The sequence below is a fragment of the Marmota monax genome, unplaced genomic scaffold (genome assembly GCF_021218885.2).
Source record: "Marmota monax isolate L192 unplaced genomic scaffold, Marmota_monax_Labrador192_F-V1.1 WCK01_AAM20220418_F8-fsc00025, whole genome shotgun sequence".
Classification (NCBI taxonomy): Eukaryota; Metazoa; Chordata; class Mammalia; order Rodentia; family Sciuridae; genus Marmota; species Marmota monax.
This window is the reverse complement of record NW_026691950.1, coordinates 3316348-3337969: the sequence shown is the minus strand read 5'-3', so window position 1 is coordinate 3337969 and position 21622 is coordinate 3316348. Positions and strand designations below refer to the sequence as shown.

The 21622-nt window shown below is 40.9% G+C and overlaps 1 protein-coding gene across 15 annotated transcripts in view; it reads right to left on the bottom strand.

Annotated features, from left to right (window-relative positions):
* Positions 1-21622, bottom strand: part of Limch1 (LIM and calponin homology domains 1) — a 327240-nt gene that overhangs the window by 70463 nt on the left and 235155 nt on the right. For 9 of the 15 annotated variants that reach the window (XM_046455207.2, XM_046455133.2, XM_046455341.2 and 6 more), the window contains exons 5-8: positions 20148-20178; positions 18078-18188; positions 11539-11734; positions 5390-5642 (exon numbers count right to left, since the gene is read on the bottom strand). In XM_046455207.2, coding sequence (XP_046311163.1) covers positions 5390-5642; positions 11539-11734; positions 18078-18188; positions 20148-20178 — 591 coding nt within the window. Of the gene's footprint in view, positions 1-4155; positions 4423-5389; positions 5643-11538; positions 11735-12085; positions 12365-18077; positions 18189-20147; positions 20179-21622 lie in introns of those variants that run through there. The other 6 variants (XM_058582547.1, XM_058582585.1, XM_046455404.2 and 3 more) reach the window with 5 other exon arrangements.

Below are 21622 nucleotides of genomic sequence, written 5' to 3'. Positions count from 1 at the left end.
GAGTGATTTTTGCTAATTGCTTGAATTCCATAAACTTAGAGCTTTACAGCAGATTCAGAGAGAAAAAAAAATAATGATGCAAACTCTAGGCTGGAGCTGTTGGCTATGAAATAATAGATAATATGTCTAAGGCAAAAGTGTAGGATAGCAGTTACAGGTGTCTACTTAACAAAGTATATTGGTGACTTTTATGATGTGTCATTTCCCCTGATAGATCTAATGACCATCTATGGTGAAACTTTGATATATTTTACTTTATTGTCCAATAACTACAACTCTCTGAGCAGCTAGTACATCCCAGAAGCACTAACGTTCACAACAACCCTGCGAACTAGGAATGTTAAGGCCCAATGTGCAGAATGTTACGTTCTCCCTTTCATGTCATTTGAATGTAGGTAAATTAATGGAAATCAATGTAAGTGGCAGACTTGAGCTATCAGACTTCGTTTTCATGGGAAGGGCTGGTTATTTCATTTCTTTCAGGTCATTCACAGATGAGTGGCTCTTGGCAGCTTGGGTTGCTGGGTGGACGCAGCTCGCTTGGAAGGAACAGGGTCCATCCTCCAGTGAGAACTGCAGAGCCCCATCCCCAACCTGGCCACCCAGCCCAGCCTCATCTAAAACAAGAGAGGCTATCACAGGAGAGATGAAAGACTGACGCAGGGGACAGGGAAGAAAAGGCTCTTCTCTCAACGTTTCTGAGCCTTATATAGTTCAAAGTGAACGAGAGACTGATTTAAACTAAGGAAGCTCTGGCATTGTCTTTTACCCCCTCTTACTTGGCAACAAATAAGCAACCCGTTCTGCTTGGCTGTCAGCTTGTTCTATTGAAAGAAACTGGGCTCTCCCGAAAAGCCTGTTAGTCCTCCTGGGAATGTCATGGGTCATGCCAGAAACCTCTGTTCACCCCATCTCTAGGCAGGGAAGCTACAAAGATCAGTGCATGGTATGTGTCTGCCTGGTCCCAAGGCCCAAAGAACTGTGCACCCACAATCAGTGACGGCATCTGGTGAGGAGGGATGCGGGGGATACGTGTCTGGCTTGGCTATGTCTGCTCTTCCTCTGAAGATTTCTAAAATGTCTATTGTTCCTCGGAGAGTTTTTTCCCCCTCTGTAATTAATTACTATGTGGTTGAGAAGATTCACAGACTAGCAGAAAATACTGAGTGCTGAAACATATGAAAACAATTAGAAAAGAAGTACAATCACGTGAAACCTATAATTCAGTTAAAAAAAAGTTTACTTCTCCAATGGGAAACACCAAGTAAGAGAACTCAAATCTCCATGGCATTTTAATTCAGGGGAAGTGAATCTTGGTTCTTATTTTATCCTCTTAAAAACAGAAATCCTGGCTTCTTTGACCTAGTCTTATATTGGGGGAGGGAGTAATTAAGTTAACACAATCATAAAATAAAATAGAAGAAAAAGTAGTTTATATGTTCTTTTTTTTTACTTCAGTGGAAACTAATAAATATTAAATGCCACACATTTATTAAGAAGGCCTATTTTGTGTCCCTTGATGCTAAGATACCTCCTAATATATTATTTCACAGGAGGCTCGGGATTGCCCGGCTTCTAATCTCATGTGAAACTGAAATAACATCACCTTTGCTTCTTTTTGTAGACTGTCTTAAAAATAATGCAAAGTGGTGTTTGAGATGCCTGAGAAGCAGACAAACTGAAAACTGGTCTGTAAAAATAGAGCTTTGTTCTTGTCTCTGTGCGCCTCAGGTCCCCAGGCTCTCTCTCCTCTCGGCAGACATAATTTCTCAACTGAGAAATGGCCCCCAAGGAGGAGGATCGTGGGCCTCTTGTTGGGTCCAAAGATGTGATGGCCAGAATCCATCTGGATGTCAAAACAGGAGACTGAGATTAAAATGCTTTGAGAGACATCTGCATATTTCAGTGATTTATATTCTTATTTTCCAGACAGCAAGAATCCTTTTCTTTTTCATGATATGCATTTCATTCCAGTTCAGTGACTTTCCGCCACATGAAAAGCAGGACCCCCAAATATGGATAAACTTAGAATGACTCTCAACTCTATTGTGGCTTACAAAAGTTAAGTGACAAAAACTCAGATGTGCCAGGCTGGTGGCATGGTCTGTTTAAAAGCTCATAAGCTGGCTAGCAGCTGACAAAATCTGTCTAACAAATGAATCTGGTGATTGAAGCAGGTCTGTGGTGGTGCTGTTGGGGACATTCTCTAGGAATATGTATAATTATCTTGGGCCTAATTTTAAAGACTTATAAGATCTGAGGTAGGAGGACATGGACTGTCTTGCAAACTTCTGCTTCATAGAGTCCACTTGAATGAAAGAGGTAAATCTTTAACCTGAGAGCAGAAAATATGAATGGGAGCAAAAATGATCACGTAAGTAGAACAGACACCAATCAGAATGACATCCTTAAACTAATTAGGATTCTGTGTTTGTATACCATTTGAGAATCGTCATACAAGTGTTCAATGTTTCATTGTCAAGTAAGCCTCCTGGTTACTGAAGTGGCACCAACACTTGATGGCATTCCCATCCTGTGCCTGACTTCTTTTCTCAACATGTCGCCATTATTCCTGGGTGTGCCCACTTAGCTCTGTGTAGCTCCCTGCTCATCTCCCCTTGCTTTTTTGGATATTTGAAAGATAATGATGCCCTTGGTAAATTTTAGCTTAAAGACTTCACAGATCTGTAAAAATGAAAGCATGTGTGTCAAAGACACAAGGATTAAATTTGGCGAGGACAGGGGTAAATTCACACTCTAATTATGTCCTGAACTTAAAGAGGGACATAAGATGTCTAAAAACAGTACAAAGTGAGGGAATATTACTCATTTTTGTATTCTCAGCATCTAGCCCAGTCTCTGGGATAAGCAGATGTTCAAGGGATGCTGGCCCTCCAGCATGTGTCTGACAATGTCTTTGAATCAAAATTCATAAAATATCTGTATTTTCTAGAAAGGAGTCTATGGCATTGCTTGTCGTTATCTCAGAGAGCTGCTTGGAGCACACATATAATTTTAAATGTTAGAAATTTCTAGAAGCTGTACATGTTTTGGATAGGCATAGTTATCTGTGGGATACCACAGAAAGGAAAAAGTATATCCTTGGTTTTTTATCAACACAAAACTACTCTAAGGATACATATATATAGTTCAACATCAGAGGTTTCAATAAAAACCTAGGCCACAGAAATAACCACATATGGAGCTGAACAGAAAAATCAAAGTGTTCCATCAAATGTGTGGGAGGCCCATGAGGTACTGTGGTCAGAGCACCCAAACCTGGCCACCAGGCTGGTGGTGACCAGCTCTCCAAGTCACTTACTAGCGCTCATCCTCAGTTTCCTTTTCTGTAAAACAAGTATAGCACCTGTCTTTGAGAATTAAATGAAATAGCAAGTGACAAAGGAATTTCAATTGTTGGACTGCTATCAAAGCCAATTTATAATGTATTATTTGTTAGAATCGTGAGTTTTTATATAAGAAAAGTTAACCAGGATTACAAAGCACTACATAAAACTGTCCAACTAATTTTCTGTGGCTTTGATTGCTGAAGGTGTCCATGAAACCTTCAGTATGAAGCCTCAGGACTGTACTCTGGTGCCTTTGTTACAATTAAAAGAAGTAATCACTTTATTCTTTGGTTTTGAATCAACATACTTTAGAGAATAAAGAGAAATAAATTCAATCCCAGTTACTACTCCCTTAAGGCAAAGAAAGTGAGTGGATTTTTTAAGCCAGCCACTCTTCCTAAAGAGTCTTCCCCATTTCAAGACACTATTTTCTAGTGATGTGTACATTGGGATAATGAGCCATTTAGGAGTAGTATAAACATTAACAAGTCACAAACAATAGACAAATAAAATGCCATTGCTAGGTAAATCCTGCAGCCCACAAAGGACTGACTAGCACAAAGTCAAATCAAGCAGCAGGGAACTCAGCCTTCACCTCCATTTAAAATAACCAAACACTTGGCAGAGACGGGCCCTAGGGCAAAAGCTATTATCTATTTCTCTTTGTTCAGAGTAGGGAAGAGTGATGCAATGGGACAAGCAGGAAGCAGGACAACAGGATGAACAGTCCAACTTGCTGGGCAGATTCCAAACCTGCGGGCATGCAGAGAGCTGGTGGGGCCGGCCCTCCAGCAGCAGCGCTAACCTGGCAAAGCGCTGCGCTGCAGGCATGACCTTGATCCCGGCTTGCTCTAGCCTTCTGCGTTTTTGGATTTCAGCAGCATCTTTGTCTTCAGACAGGGGAGTTGGCGCCACTGAAGCCCCCTCTGCAGGAGGCTGCTCCTTCCCACTAACGTTGGGTAATTCTAACCCACCATCGGGAGCCTTCCCACCAGGATCCATTTGGCAGGTTGGGTCTTCTTCATCTGGAGACCCCACTTCGCTTCCTTCTTCCTCTATTGTTTCAGGATAACTAGTGAGTTGGACAAGATAGTTTACCAAACTAACAGACTGGCGGGGGGAGCAGATCATATGTCAGTTCCCAGCCATTCTAGTATCACTTAAAAAAAAAAAGTCATAGCATGCAATATGAACCTGGTAATGTGAAGACAATAAGTGCAGCCACTGGTTCATTAATACAATGCCTGGTACTTAAACATTGATTAAGAGTTATTTCAACACTGGTACTGAAAGGAAAAACCCTTTTCTGCTGGAAAAATGAAGCTTGTTAGCGTTGTTCAATAGTTAAAACTTCTAACAAAATGTTATTCAACAGAAAAATCATAGTTGGCGAAGGTGAACTATTAGAAAAGTTTCCTTATTGTAAGGTTACTGAAGGCAGGGATTCTTATCTTATATACCATTGGGTCCCCAAAGCCTAGAAGACAGCACCTAGAACATTGTAGATGCTCAATAAATATATGCTGAACAAATAAATAAATATCTAAATGAGAGTAAGGAGAATACTGTTTCTCTTAGGAAAACACTGTTTCTCTCAAGAGATGAGATCAACGTGTTTTCCATTTATCTTGTCCGTATGTGTGATTGTGAAGCATGTTCCAAGCATCACTTGAGTTTGTATTTGGATGAACTTGTACAAAGATATTAAAAAGTCATTTTGCATAAAAAGTCTTCCTATACCCAACCTCACAGGATCAGGAGTCAGGCAGTCCCTGCAGAAGGATACAGATGACAGATCTGATCCCTTTCTCCTGTCGGAAACACTGGCTTTATACAGCTACTTATTACACCAGTATTTTCTGGTCACCTCCCATGGGCCAGGCCCAGTTCTAGGTGCCTTTGTGAAGCTGATATTTTATCATGACAAGGTCTCTCCAGGGATCTGTTCTGCCCCTTCCATCCATGCTCTGAAATGGTTGTTTAACCTGCTTCTCATTCAAAAGTTTCCCCAGGACAGGAGCAGCACAGCACAGGCTTACCTGAAGGGCCTCTCCCCGCCCAGGGGCGAGGTGGCGGTACTCCAGCTCTTGCGGTATTCCTCTCGCTCCGCTTTCTTCTTTCTCAGAGGGGCGGGGACGTAGGCTGTCTGGTTGCTCTTGTTTGGGAGGTACTGGTTAAAAGGCACTGCTGACTTCGGCTCGCCATGGGAAGTCCGCCGGGCAGACATGTCATCCTTCTTCACATCTGGCAGCTTCCGATGCGGCAAGTCTGATTCAGAGTCACTTCCTCTCCCTGGGGAAGACAAGGTGGGTGATGGAAAAGTGTGTCAGGCGAACAGAAAGTTCCCCAGGGGTGAGTGCACAGTGTCAGGGATGTGGTTAAATCTGTGGGTTCTGGGGATTCCTTCCTTAAGTCCATCACTTAACAAATCTAAAGTATCAGTCTACACATGTCCTCTCTGGGAAAAGTTCTCAAGTCTAATAAGGAAAAAACAAACACAAGCCACCAAACTAAGAATAAATATAGAGTTGACACCTAACTGTATCTGGGAATTATACACCTGGCATGGAACTACGAGCCCGCTGAGATTCATAGCATGCAATATGACATCAATTCACCTGGGGAATTCTTAATGCGCTCTTGCTGCAGGTCTTATACTGTGCTAGACATTTTGACAAATAAGAATTATAAAGGACTTGTCTTTGAAGTATCTGAAACTATGAAATACCTAGAAGATTGAACTTGTAGAGAAGGCACATGAACATGAAGAACAATAAGAATTCAGGGAGGTGACCAATTTGGATCACTGCAAGGGTTTGCCTGCCAAGGAGCGGTTGTAGATTCCCCTGCAGTGGAGCTCTGCCCGGGTGCCCTGGCTGGAGGCAATTTTTTTTTCTTTCTGTGATCCCTATGGTTCTATAATCTTGTCTTCTCTTCTGGCACATTATACATTCTGCCTTGTGTTTTGAGAAGAAGAGTTATGTATTGTTTGTGGTTTTTACCAAACTGCCTTTGCACATGGTGGGCATCCTCAGGTTATCTGGTGAATGCATGAACTGACTTGGCTTAAGGAGCACTTTAGATAATGCAAAGGAATTCCATGCGGCCCACATCAGACTTCTGTTGGGCAAAGACCCCGATAATTACATTGTATTCCTGTTTCCTGGGTCTCATCTCATTAGATTTCTAAGACCTATTAGAATGAAGCTCTTGCTAAGTATTATATAAATGACCAGCATTTTTAACACATTCAACTCCGACGATAATGAATAGAAATGAATCTATCCACATTTAAGAAAAGAGCCTTCAACTAAGAGCCAAGAGATGCAGAGTGAGTAGTGTGCAGGGTTTTAAGCCAGATCCACTTCACTTTGAACTCTGCTACTCACTGGTCTCTTTATGTATCAGACTTTGTAAGCATCACTTTACCACTGCATCAGTTTTTCAATCTATAAAATGGGGATAATAATGTCACTTGCTTCATAAGACGGTTGGAAGGATCAGATCCAGGTAAAACTATTGGGGCAGGACTTGGCACCAAGTGTTTAATAAATGCTGCCTACTCTAGGAGGAGACAGGAGGATTATGAGCTCGAAGCCAGCCTCAGAAACAGCAAGGCACTCAGCAACTCAGTGAGACCCTGTCTCTAAATAAAATACAAAATAGGGCTGGGGGTGTGGCTCAGTGGTTGAGTGCCCCTGAGTCAATACCCAGTACCTCTCACCGCACCCCCCACCACCAATTAAACTATGAATAGTTTAATTTGAGCAAATGCTGCCTACTCTAAATATCATCATAGTTCTGGATCTGTCAGAAATGAGCTGTGAGTTCCTAGGCTCGACTCTAACACACTTCACTGTCCTCCCCTGTAAAACAGCAATGAAATTAATTGCCCTGGAGATTAAATGATATAATGGCTTTTTAAAAAGACTGTCGAAGTTAAAAGTGTTGGCCATAAACAAGTTGCTCATTGTTGTACACAAAATATTCAGTTTATGAATTATTCATCCCACTTGCTTTCAGTCTCCCTTCTGAAATTCTGACCATTTCATTTCTTGTTAACTATTTACTTCATCACTTAGCCCCCTTCCTGCCTCAAGTCCTTTTACAAGTACATCTGTCTCAGTGTCATAATAAAATGTTTAGGGCCTCCTGTGAATTGCTTTATAAATAGACACTAACACTACCTCGCTTTTCCAAGCTCTTAGATGTTTCCACACTTGATATCATCCTCAATTTATTTATTTATTGAAGTCCTGGGGATTGACCCCTGGGGCACCTCACCACTGAGCTACGTCCCCAGCTCTTTAGATTCTTCATTTTGAGACAGGCTCTTGCTAAGTTGCTCAGGCTGGCCTTAAACTTGCAATCCTTCTGCCTCAGCCTCCCAAGTCACTGGAATTACAGAATTATTCCCTTTTATAAAGGTAGAAACGGGCTCAGAGAAGCCAAAGGAGCCCTTTCTCATGGCTGTCTAGTGATAGCTCTGAGAAACCAGTGTCTGTTCTCTGAACTCTCAGAGTTTTTCCTGTGGTAACACACTTCTCTTGGGAATATGTTCTCTGCTTAAAGTGTCCTAAGTGAAGTACCGCCCTGCACTGAAAAATGAATGCAAGAAAATAACTCTTCAACCAACTATGGAAGCTTCGGGGTGGATCAGAGTTGTCTTGGATCCCTCAGTTCTAAAATCCAATAACCTGGGAACCTTATTTATTATGTTCCATATTCAAAACACATTATCTATGATGGGCTTTGTGAACGTCTCAAAATACATTGTTTGACACATAAACACACTACCTCCTCCCCTCACCGATTATTCTTGGATGAATGTCTTCAATAGACATTTCAAGAGCAGAGTGGCTCATTGAGAGGTGTGTAGTTTATGGACCTACAGACCAGGCTCATTTCAGCTCCACGCCCGCTAGCTGCGTGGCCTGGGAACTTGTTTCTTTAAACATTTTATTCACCAATATATTTAAAATTTTTTTTTAGTTATAACTGGGCACAATACCTTTATTTTATTTGTTTATTTTTATATGGTGCTGAGGATCGAACCCAGCGCCTTGCACATGCTAGGCAAACGCTCTACCCCTGAGACATTCCCACCTGCCCCACCCTGGGAATTTAAACCCTTTGTAACTAAGGTCGTCATGGCATACACAGAGATGATTCTACAGCTCTCCTGAGGATTAAATGAGATGACATAAAGCACCTCGGAAGAGGCTGGCATGGTACACCATTGGCTAATGTTAGAGCTCATCTAAGGCCAGGACTGGAAAAAATTTTTATCTCATCCTATGAACTTAGAAATTGATTAGGGTGGCTTCTCCATGTATGACCCAAGTTAGGAAAATGTAACAGAGCACAAGGAGATCTATTTTTATAAAAGGCCAACCCTTCCTTTTTATGAGGCTACTTTTCTGTTCCGTCAACTAGGGGTCTCACTTCTTCTCCTTCTTTTCTGCTTCCTTCCTTTATCTTTGCCACATAATGCTTTTCTTTGAATCTTCCTCTAACACTTAATTTTGCTTATTCCTTATGTCTCCCCTTTCATACAGCTCTCATACAAAATAGAAGAATATTCATTTAACAGGATACCTCTTACTTATCATAAATGTGATCAGTTTAGAAGGTTATGAGTGGAAAGATTTATAGTTCCTCTTCACTGAAGTCCATTAAGCAGCCCTAGAAGTTGAGCTAATGAAGGAGAGGTAGGAAATGGGCACCTAACTCGCAAGACAGTTTGGCTGAATCAACCCTATTAGTTCATCCTGTGTCCAACACACTGAACCACAGCACCTTTCGGAATGTGGGGCTTTTAATAAAAAGCTAATTTGTTTGTTGGGTACTGGGGATTGAAGCCAGGGTGCTCTACCACTGAGCTACACTTGGAGCCCTTTTAATTGTTTACTTTGAGACAGGGTTTCCTTAAGTTGCTGAGGCTGGCATCAAACTTTCAATCCTCCTGCCTCAGCCTCCCTAGCAGGTGGGATTACAGGTTTGTGCCCCTGTGCCCAGAAAAATGTGGCTCTTGATTTTTTTTGAATGGGTCACTGGGTACCAATAATAATAAAATAAAAACTCTCCATATTGACTCAATATAGTCTTGAAGAATTTCATGGTAAGGCTTTCCCCAATTTGTTATTAAGTCCTAGGAAATATATTTTGAAGACAAAAAAAAAGTTCTACCAAATTTGGAAGTGTTTATTAGAACGGGCAAACTTCCTGATTGTCATCATTTAAAGAAACATACCATAAACCCATGTGAAATCCAACATATATGTGGCTAAAATTATATTGCATTTTAAAGACAGGTCAAATGTGTGTTATTTTTCTTTTAAAAAACCTCCTCGTTTACAGGAACATAAGCCTTAATTAAGGTATCAGCCTGATTGGTGAAATCTGTGTAGGATGCTATTTCATAAGAGTGTTTTATAATGCTCAATTCTATGTTAGTCTTTAGATGGAGAAAACATTTATAAGCAGACTCTAGCTTATCAATCTTAATTGCTGCAAACTAAATTATGCCTCTGTACATATTAGTATAATATTAACAATCACCATCTAAAATTCCCTCAAGATGTAGTTCAGCATCATTCTGAACCCCTGGAAGCTGGTGACACAGTGAACAATCTATATTACTAGTTATAACAAATCAGGGCAAAAAAAGGCAATAATTTTTAAAAAGCAGTCAAAACAATATGAATGAAACAGTTTGACTAAGAGAAGTTTTGTAAGAGTAAATTCACATTTTGGTTAAGTTAAAGCCTAATTAGACCATGGACTTGGTATTTCACTTCAAGTCCTGTGGGTGGTACTTAAGATGTCAAATAAAATCTTAGAAATGTTTTTCAGGCAGCCCACAATGCACCATAGAATTCTTTAGAAGTCACATACTACATGGCCTCTAGGCTGATTTATTTGCTAGAAAGTATAAGTCCTAAATAAAAGCATTTGCCCAGTCATTGAGGATGAAACATCTACTAGGGAAACAGAAAGACGTTTTGGTAAATGAGGAGTATGTTTTGGACTCCAACTTCTTGAGGCTAACATTGTTATGATATTTTACTGACAGTGATTTTTGTCCTCTTAAAAATATTGGAACAATACTTAACTTCTTGAAGCCTCATTTGTAAAATAAGCATAATAAAGGATGTCTCACAGCTAAAGAAGAGGAGTAAGTAAGATACTGTGAATCTCCAAGATTTGGGCTGAGGATGAAATGAGATGCTGTATGTAATTAACTCAGATTCTGGATACATTCCATACTCAAGTCCTTTTAGTAACACAGTTTTGTATCTTTTAGCTACAAAAGATAATTCTGGTCACAGAGAGTAGGTCTAAGTCCAGAAATTTATCACTAATCAAGCAATATATAAAAAAATGGAAACAAAAAATTCCCCACTAAGCCTCGGTGACTTTCTGCAACTTTTAACATGCAGAGCCAAGCCCCTTTCCCTTCCCAAACCTACAAAGATGCAAGATAAATAAGGCAAGCAGCTTCTTAAAAACAGGCACTAATTTATTTCAGGTTACATGACCACACATTTTTGTAAGGAAAAATGATCATTCTATACAGGTGATATAAAATCTGTGGGGTTGAAATCAAATCCAGCCTCAGGGTGAACAGGCAGCCTGGGTTGTGCACTATACATTGAGGGCCACCTGCATCGAGCTAGCCAACCGATCAGGTATCATAAGTACCAGATTGCCAAAAAATGTGCCAATTAAAGTCGCACAATCCCAGGTTTCAGAAGTTTCCTAAGTGTGGGTAGTGCATTTCCAGTTTGCTGGAAATGGATCCATTTTCACTTATACAGTGTGGTACTCGCTCAAACATTTCCCTTCCTCATACCCAGAGTACATAAACTTTAGCACACTTTATGAGCTAATGGTCTGCCAGCGTCTTGATTCACCAAAGCCAAGTGAGGAATGATGTAACACGTTTTCCAATAGAAGATATGCTCACTGAGGCAGTGTTCAAATAAACTGCTGGCAACATCAACCAAAGTTCTGAGCACCATGAAAAACATTCAAAGACATTTTTTTTTCCCTACCGGTTTATAGAATTACCAGGTTCCAGCAAGGTGGTTGTGGAATCATGCCTTCCCAGCACCCATCTCTCTGCCATGCAGCCCCGGTTAATGATTAATTCCAGGATGTGCAGTTTATGAAGACTGCAACCTACCATCACTGCTTCCCCTGAGCACTACATCTGGCGAAGGTGTCTGCCTAGAGCGGGAGCCAAAGGAATCTAGGCTGTCAAAGGAGTCATCTCGGCCATGGCGAGGAGGGGAGAGAGAGTCACTGCGCTCGGAATCCCAGCAGTCGATGTAGCCACTGTCTCGGATGCTGCGTTTAGGACTCTCAATGTCATCAGTTTCCTGTACGAAAATAAAAAGAGTTACAGACATTAATAAACAGATCCAGAAAATTGGTCTCCAGTTCTCTCCAAGATATCCTGCATATCGAATCAGTAATGGCAACGTTGCAGCAACCAGTCATGGCAGATCTGATTTGCATCCATGGTCACTGTTCCATTCCTCAACCTTTTTCCATCAGGAAATCACCCGACATTTCAAACCAACAAATAAAACATCCCCAAGTAATGAATCCTCCATAATATTGAGCAAACAAACAAACAAAGCAAAAGAATTAAGAGTGAAGGATCACAGTTTGGATTCACAATGATGCAATGATAGAGGAAAGCAAAAGTGAAAAACCAAAACCTTGACCTTGACCTGTCTTTCAGAATCCATAACTGCATGCCTGGACGGGGACTGCCCCCTAGTTCAGCCGTGCGACGGGCTCCTGTCTATGCTATCTGGCAAATACAGACAGCATTTGTGTTAGCAGCAGAATCGGCTCTGTAAAATCCTGGAGCAGCATGCCTCCATGCCGTGCTACCTCGGAGGCAAATTCCTGCTCTGAAAGGGAGCTGTCTCTCTGAGGCAAAAAGTTAAAAAAAAAAAAAAAGCAATGAAAAATATGCAAAATGCTTTTCCTGATGCTTCAGAAGAATCCAGGCATGCTCTTGCTCTCAGCCAGCTCTTGGCGCTGGGGGAGCTGAAAGCACTTGTAGCTGACCCACATGTTCAGAGCAGGGAGAACAATGGCTGTCTTTGACAGCCTGTGATTATAAATTCTTTCCAGCACAAGCGGCACATACTAAAACACTGAAACTCCAGCAGAAGAAAGGTCAGTCAAAGCCATCCTCACCCTCGGATTATAATAAAAGCCTTGTTCCCGCCAGTGTCGTAGCATTCATTACAATAGCCCAGGCTGACGAAAACAAAAATAACTCCAGTCACTCAAAGATAAACCTCAATTTAATATCCCCCAGACTGTCGCTTAAAATCAGGATTGAGGATAACACTGGCAGAGGGATATGTTCTCATCTGCAAAGACCGGAACGTCGCACTGTGGGTTTCCCAGGATGCTCATGAAGGTCCCTTCTGCATTCCCAATAAAAAGGCAAACTAAATAAATATTCTCCATGTTAGCAGTTTGGGAAACTGGTCTAGACTAAGATGCCCACAGGAGCTGAGGCCTTTGCAGGAAGTGCTTTATTGGCTGTTTCTATCAATTATATCTGGGTCCTCTGACACGTTCCCCGGAGGGAGGCATTGGGGGTTGGAGTGGTTGTAATTCAGAAGACACATGCAGGTTTTGCATCAAGAGAAGGGAGTGGGTAAGTGGGCAAGGGAAGGGCTGGGGAGAACCCTGCAGCCTCCACGCAGAGGACCTGAGGGCCACTCCTGAAGAACTGGGTGACGATGGCCTCCATGACCCCAAGGCAGAAATTACTATTTTGGAAATTAAGGCAGTTTACTTGCAGGTCAAAAGTTAACCAGGACTTGGAACAAAAGTCAGGCCTGAACAGCTGGAAAAGGAAGAACTCAGGACTCACTGACAAGTATTAACCTAAATTAGATATGGTTTTGAATTTCATTTCTTTGGAAACACAGTCAATATCTTGAATTATTTACCTACTGAGAATAGGTCAAATGGCTAAAAAACAAAGCTCCCTTTTTACTGAATACCTAGGGTCTGGGGCCATATGTAACACGTTTTGAATGTCACATTACTTACTCCATATAACCACCCAGTGATGTGGTTAGCATTATCATTATTTTTGGGTTTGTTTGTTTGTTTGTTTTTTGTTTTGGTACTGGGGATTGAACTCAGGGGCACTCAACCACTGAGCCACATCTCCAGCCCTATTTTGGATTTTATTTAGAGACAGGGTCTCACTGAGTTGCTTAGTGCCTCGCCATTGCTGAGGCAGTTTTGATCTTGAGATACTCCTGTCTCAGCCTCCAAAGTCACTGGGATTATACACATGTGCCATTGCGCCTGGTGCACTGTCATTCTTAATAGAAGGAAAAAAAAATAAGAAACAGAGAGGTTAAGTAACTTGACTGAAGTCATACAAGAAGAGACAAAAGGTATGATTCCAAAACAGGACTCTCTCTCCAAATCCCAAATGGTGAAATCTAAAAATACGCAGTTCTCTTCTCCTCCACTGGACACTTCTTGCCTCCTTGACCTGTGGATGATGCTAACCTGGACTAATTAAATGCTCAGAACTATAAATAGTGCAAAAGGGAGGCTGATTTGAGTAAGGGCTAAGAGCATGTCTCTGAAGTCAGACCAACTGGGTTTAAATGCTGGCTCTATCCCTCGCCAATTGTTTAGTCTCGACTTCATCTGTAAAATGGGGCTGGTGACAATACTACTTTCACATGGTTCCTGGGAAGACTAAATGTTTGGTATATGGAAGGCATTTAGAAAATTGCACAGTGCAGAATAAGGACTCAAAATATCAGCTCTGGCTATGATCACTAATATATTTCTTTAGGTATAGAAGTTTCAATATGTAAATTACATCACATTTGCAAGTTGAGTTAAGGACACAACTTTATACACACACACACACACACACACACACACACACACACACACACTCTTCTCTCCCTCTCTATTCATATCCCATATCTAGATGTTTTGGGTCTAGTTCTCTATCAGGGAGGAGGGACGCTCAGGGAGCTGGGCCACTGGTCACATATTGAAGGGACATGCCTATAAGCTGCTTCTGTGCAGCATTACAAAACTGAATTTTCGAGAAAACAATATCAAAAAGGTTTCCCCAAAGGCCCAACATCCCTCCCTTCCCCTCCACAAACCACAGGAGAAGAGGCAGGAAGGGAAAGGGAACATGTTTCTTGGAGCTGCAGCTGCTTTCTCACAGCTAGTAATGGCAAAGAAAAACAGAAAGGCCACCATGTCCGTGACTGTGCAGAAAGCCAAGAACAAACCCTCGGATCACATGCACGGGCGGGGAGCTAAACAGCACGACCAGGTTGCAAAGCAAAACCAGGACACTGTGGTCATCCTTGGCCAAGCTGCTCCCCCAGGAACCGTGGGGTGAAGCAAGAGGGAGGACCTCTGGCCAGATATAAAGATGTGGACAACTGGCAGACACAGTTTTATGGCCTTCCATTGAGTCACTGTGCTTTTTTTTTGGTCACCTAAAGCAAAGCCTTTGGAGGAGGGCAGAAGATACAAACCAACGGGGAAGATGGCACAATCTAAATTCCCCCTTTCTGGGGTCTCATTACATTGGCTTTTCATCTTCGAGCTGAGTAGCTTTGTGTCTTCAGCAGAAAGCACATCGGGTGAAGAGGATAAGGCCCAAGTTAGCCCTTGTGCTAACTGCTAATTGCTCTAGGAACAGTGTTGATGAACAGGGTGAGGACTTCTGGATTTCATGAACTTTTTGGATTATTTCCCCCGGTTGTCCTCTTCTTACCCCTTTGTGAGAGATAACGAAAAGCAGCTAGGAGAGTAGCAGCTAGGATTGGTGGATGACTTTTGGTATCTGAGAAAGTCCAGATGCCTCTGCTTTACCACTTGACATTTTGTGCTTCCTTTGTGATTTATCAGGTAGCTCAACCCTACTCCAAAGTGTCTGAGAGTTCTCTTTTTCCAACACCCTCACTCATTCTCCACCCGCCACCCTCTGGCTGTGGAAGTGATTCATTCCACGAACATGGACTGGGCATGTTCTCTGTGCCACCAGGCACTGTCCTGGTCCTGGGAACACAGTCCTGTACAAAAATCAACAAACACTCTGTCCTCATGAACCTTATGTTCTAGTCCAGAAAAATAAACAGAGGGATAAGAAGGGATGAGAGTCAGATAAAGAGAACCACCTTGATGGCTGACTCTCTAGTTCCAACCTGGAGATCTCGTTGGATTCCTTCCATCTTGGGGGTTCTTGTAGCAAACTCCTTGTTTGGCCTAAGTGTCCCTCCTTTGGGAGGCTTTGCCTTCTTTCTCAGTGAAAGGCACTGACCAGGCTTTCCAACAGCAGCAGCAACCATCTATGAAGACCTAATGTGTGCAAGACGATGCTAAGGGTTGTATGTTATGTACATTACAGAACTTAACAATTTGTCTTATAGTTAACAATCGTAGGTACATTTCTCCTACTAGAAAAATGAAAATGATTCTAGCTAATCTCCTTTGTGAAAGACAAAATTTGGTCTTAAATTTACTTCAGCCTGTATCTGTACAGAAGAGGTCCATTAATGTGTTGTCTACTTCTCTTCCAGTAAAAATAACTACAATTTTTAGCTGAAATAAGGTCTACCATTCCCAAGTCTTTCCTTGCAGGTAGGTAGGAATACGTGACCAATTTCAAGTTATCAGGATTAAAGCCGGGGTTTGTCTTAGTCTGTTTTCTGTTGCTATGAGGGAACCTCACAGAGGAGGTAATTCGTAAAGAAGAGCAATTTATTCCTCATGGTTCTGGAGGCTGAAAATCCAGTGTCAAGGTGTGGCGCCCGAGGAGGGTTCAGAACATGGCAGGGGGCATCACATGGCTACAGAGTGCTCAGGCAAAGAGAGCCCGCTTTTATAACAAAGCCACGGCCAAGATGACAACCCCCTTGGCAATGACAGCATTGATCCTGTCCCTCATCATCTCCTGAAGGTCCCAGCATCACAGTGGCAATTAAATTTCAATATGATTTTTGGAGGGGACATTGAAACCATGGTAGGAGTGTCATGTGACACTTTTTGGAAGTGTGTTTAGGGGGAAGGCACAGCCCTTTCTTCATCTCATTCCTCTTTCTTCCTGACCTGAATGTGGTCATGACAGATGGTCATGACCTTGACAGCTAGAGCCTGAGCAGCTATCTTGGACCAACAGGGGAGGAGCCTGGGGTGGAGGATGACAAGCAGAAAGAAGAGGCTGGGCCCTGTCATGGGACGGAGGTGGAACCCCACACCAACCCTGGACTCCCACACCAACACAGGACTGCTCACCTCACTCATGTTATTTTGAGGGTTTTTTGTTTGTTTTGTTTTGTGTGTGTGTAGCATTTCCCACCTGAACCCAATCCTGACAAAATCAGAACGCTTTAAAGAAGTTTAAAAAAGGTGACCCATCTATTATTATTCAAGTACAAATTTAATATAAAAACAAACACTTAGACTTCCCCAAGCCAGACTGGAACTTTGTGGATTTTTCTAAGAATAGAGTCTGATGAAAAATTGCAGGACAAACTCAGAGTTAAGACGAAGAAACAACGTGTTGTGCTTCGTTGTGTGGGTGTGTTTATTTAATTTTTTACAAGAATTTAGCTTAAAGGACTTTGTTTATATGTGTCCTGACCAATATGAAAGCTTTGTCCATTTATAAATACATGAGCCAGACTGCCTCTGGCCAAACGTGAACATTGCTAGCTTGAATTTAAGGAGAGCACATTATTAGAAAGCTGGAACAAATTCTTGCTTTCAGAGGTTGCAAAGAACTGAAAGTCTCTCAAGGAGTCTCATTTCCTTTATTTTGCAGGTTAGGGAAGTGAGAAAAACCAAGGCCTCAAATCTTTGTGTTCTAATAGGGCCTTTTCCAAATTCATGACTGGATTACAAGTGAATTTATCTGTTCACACTGAGGCTGGCTGGGAGGCTTCTCTTGGATTACATAACACTGTATAATAATACTTAGGATGAGTTATATGTATTGCCTAATCTCATAAAAGATCACTCAGGAAGGATCACGAAGGATCGTGAAGCATGCCACTGTTTCTTTGACAATTTCCTACCTTAGGTCAGTCTTTCCCATAATCTAATAAAAAAATCAAGCTTAAATAATGTTCAAACAAAATGTTACACCAAATAAACAAATCAAGCTTTTAAAAATGTCTCCTGAATTTCCAGGACATTCAAATACAATGGCCATACAATGCACATATTAGATGAGAATGTTTCTAATTCTCACTCTTGGCCAGGGTGGGTGCCAAGGCAAGAACTTGTCTGATGTGACTCACCCACATCAAGGCCCTGATAGGCAAGCAAAGTGACCTTTAGGATAAAAGTGCAGAGCAAGTGTTCATTTTTTTGCATAATACTGCATTGTTTAATTCAAGTTTATTCTCCCAAGAAAGCAAGCCCTGAGCTCCTTGGAATACAAAGCCAGATACTGACAGATTGCATTTGCTCTTTTAGAATTAAAGTTGGACTGGGCTCAGATCTTCTGTTCTCCAAAGGTATAAAAGTTCAGGTAGGTTTGAGATGCATGAGGCAAAAATGTCATTGGTAAGATGGTCATTTCCTTGAGCATGACATCTTTGGCTGTAATCATCTTAAAAACAAGGACAAGTATTGCTTTTCCCCCTTATTTAAACCTTATGGGATGGAGAAGAAAAGTTATGTTACCTTTCTCATCTGCGCCAACAATCCTTCGAACTCCTTCAGGTTCAAGGTAGTTCCGCTATAGGACGCGCAGCTGTTGGCAGCTTTTCCCAGCCAGTAAATGGTAACTAATACCTGTGGAACGAATAATGCAGAAAAGCAGGAGAAGGTGCCCTCAAGAGTGACGTTTAAACCAAGGAATCACTCAGTCACTAACAGGAAGGCAGGAAGGAGAGAACATGCAACATTGACTTGTACAAACCACACGTGTGTGGTACCCCTTAAATGGAAAATCATTTTAATAACAACTCAGTGCCGTCCCAGTCAACACAAAACAGGATTTGGTAGTTGAAGTAAGACTCCAGTTTTAGGGAAAGTTTGGTCGCGAGAAAGTGATCCATAAGTCAGCAAGAAGAAAAACGACATCCTCCCAAATTATTTTCACTTAGTGAAGGTTTCACAATCAGGAGGCAACATATTTCAGAAACTCTTTGGAGTCTTCACCCAGATAAGCAACGGAAGGGACTGTCAATTCCTTTTGAAACACATGCTTTTGGAGGCTCTCAATTTCTACTTGTGGGCACAGAGGTTCTGCAAAGACCAATGGCAAAAATCTCAACGGGCTGATGAAGGTTAACTAGTGCTTCCCAGCATAATTATATCTGAAGTCAGAAGAAAGCAGTACAATGAATAATATTATCAGATACCCCACTAAGGAGCATAGTTGGCTTCCTATTCTACGATGGGGAAGTTTTAGCCTTGACACACTTGCTATCCATTAAACTATCTTGGATGTTTAAGAATGTCTGTGAATAGTCAATGGTCTGAAGCTACCATCCAACACCAATTTTGTTCTGTCTTTCCAAAGAATCTGTCCACGAGAGCAAATGCTCTTTCCATTGATTTTCCCATAAAACCCCTCAGGAGTCAGCTACAGATGAGCTCCTGGGAGCTGAATTATGGGGGAACTGAAGGTCGTCTAAAAGCTTGGACTATGATTTTATTTTCCCATTCTGTCTTACTGCTTCCACCAGGCTGGGAAGTATTTACTGGACCTCCTTCCACTTGGTAGGCCAGAAAATGCTTTGGACAATGTGATATAGGTACATGGTTCCAGCTGGCCACAGGCCCAAAATATGGTTATGTGCATCCATCCTAGGATGTGGGAAAATTTTACATCATGAATCCTTCAAAACTTCCAGAAGGTCTTTTATTAAATGGCTGCTTACAAATAAATTTCTAGAGAACAGACAATTCCAAATGTCAGAATATTAACTAGGACCATAAAATAACTAATGTGTGCAGAATATGAAGCTGTCTTGAAAAGTATAATGAGATAGACTGTGTTGTGTTTTAGATTATGGGTTTTCTGATTTGTTTAAAATTGTATGATGAAAAAAATGGCACATGTCCCTAGTTGTATGGAGGAAGAAAAAGAAGGTAAGAATGAGAATGTCAATCAAATAGATAGCACCTGGAAAATTAAAAAAAAAAAAAGTGTTGGGGGGTCACAGCTAACGTTTCTATTTTAGATGCAGAAAGTAACTTCTTACATTCTTCAATGTAAATTAAAACAAAAAATCCAGAAAAAAAAAATGAAAGCTTGTGTTCTGTTTGTGATTCAGTTTCTTAAAACCCACATCGATCAGACTCAACACTAACATTAGCCACTTTCCATTTGTAGGCCCAGATGGAATTATTAAATTAAGCTGTTGGGCAAATTGTTTTAGGAAAAGATCAGCATAATAGGAATAGAGTTGACTGCCACCATGGCCCTGTGCTGTTTGTATTTTTGTTTTCCTATGAATCTTTTGAGTTGTTATTAGTACTTCCTCAAATCAACATTTTATAGTTAAATCTTATTTTCATTTTTTTTTTTCTGGATTGAGCACTTAACTAATTAAAGAGAAACCTCCCAAATCTACTATTTTTAGCTTTATCACAGTCATTAATTATTCCATCAGAGACACACATACTTTTTTTCTAAGAAGGATTCTTTGCAGCAAGGCACATAGGAGGCATTGAACTTAGCTTAATGTTGAACCATCAAAGTCAGAAGTAAACAAGTTTGGCAATGGAAATGAAAGTACTTACATTTTTCAGCTTCCTACTATAGTCAAGGCTCCTAGGTCAGGAAAAGAAAATATTATCAGAAAAGCAGTTTCTCCCTTCAACACTCCTAAGATGTACTTGCAGCTAACACATATAATGAAATCAGAAGAACAGAGTTTTTTAAGGTCTAAGACTATTTCAGGCAGTGGATAAAATTGTTTATCAAACAAAATGTAGGGCAAGGTAGGATTAAAGCTCCACTGCACACTGTGGAATGATGAATACTTTGTAACATCTGGAAAAGAAAGAATTCTGTTTAGAATGGGAACTATTTGTATTTGAATTCTCAAAGCTTATTAAAGATTTTGCCTTGACTGAAATCTCATTGCACTTCCAAAATCTTCTACATTCAAGTACTTTGAAAAGGTCTGAAACCTTACTTAATTAAATAGATCTGAAAATATGAATATAAGAAGCAACACTAGCCAAATATTTTTCCCCTGCTCTGGACATAAATTAGCATTGGGAATTAGCCAGAGACAGGAAAATATGCATGCTATGTTCAAATATATGCACATGTGTTCTGAAAGACACATAAATGTTTACCCTCAAACTATAAACAACAAAAGCTACTCGATGGCTGTGAGCAATGGCACATGCCTGTCATCCCGGAGTCTCGGGAGGTCGAAGTAGAAGGTTAATCAGTTTGAGGCCAGCCTGGGCAACTTAGCAAGACCCTATCTCAAAATAAAATTTTTTCAAAGGGGACTGGAGAGGTAGTTCTCAGTGGAATGCTTCTGGGTTCAATCTCTAGTACTGCAGGGTAAGGGGGGGGTTCTACTTGATGGTATTTTCTAAATATTCATATAGTAAAATAACAAAAATTTCTACTGAACTATTTGTTTCATTAACATGTCAACAAATGAAAAATAGGGAAAAACAAAATTTTTTTTATTATTCATACTAACTTCAGTGAGGGGGGAAGCAATGTAGAAATTCTATCATGTAAACAATGAAGAATTCCTGAGAATATTTCGACATTTAGACCCTGGGTACTTCAGTTACAGTGAATATTCTGACTTAAAAATACTCATGAATAAATAGGCGGCAATTTTAACTCAATTAAGACTGGAGAAAAAGGTGGTCCACTTCAGAGATAAACCCACCATTGGGGACTTGGATGAAAAGAATTGATGCAATTTGGGTTTGATTAAGAAAATGTATTCATGTTTCCAGTTTTAATAGATAAAGATGGTATGTCATAATCTGCTTAGATATCCACCAAGAAAAATTAAACATGTATCAGAAAAATGGATAAAATATCTATAAAAGATTTCAAATTCTTACAAAAATCAACATAAGGGCTAGGATGTAGTTCAGTGGTAAAGTGCTCTGGAGTTCAATTCCAAATATTCAAAAAAAAAAAAAATTGGTGCTGAGGATTTAGCTCAGTGGTAGAGTTCTTGCCTGCCATATGTGAGTCCCTGGGTTTAATCCCCAGTATCACAGAAACAAAC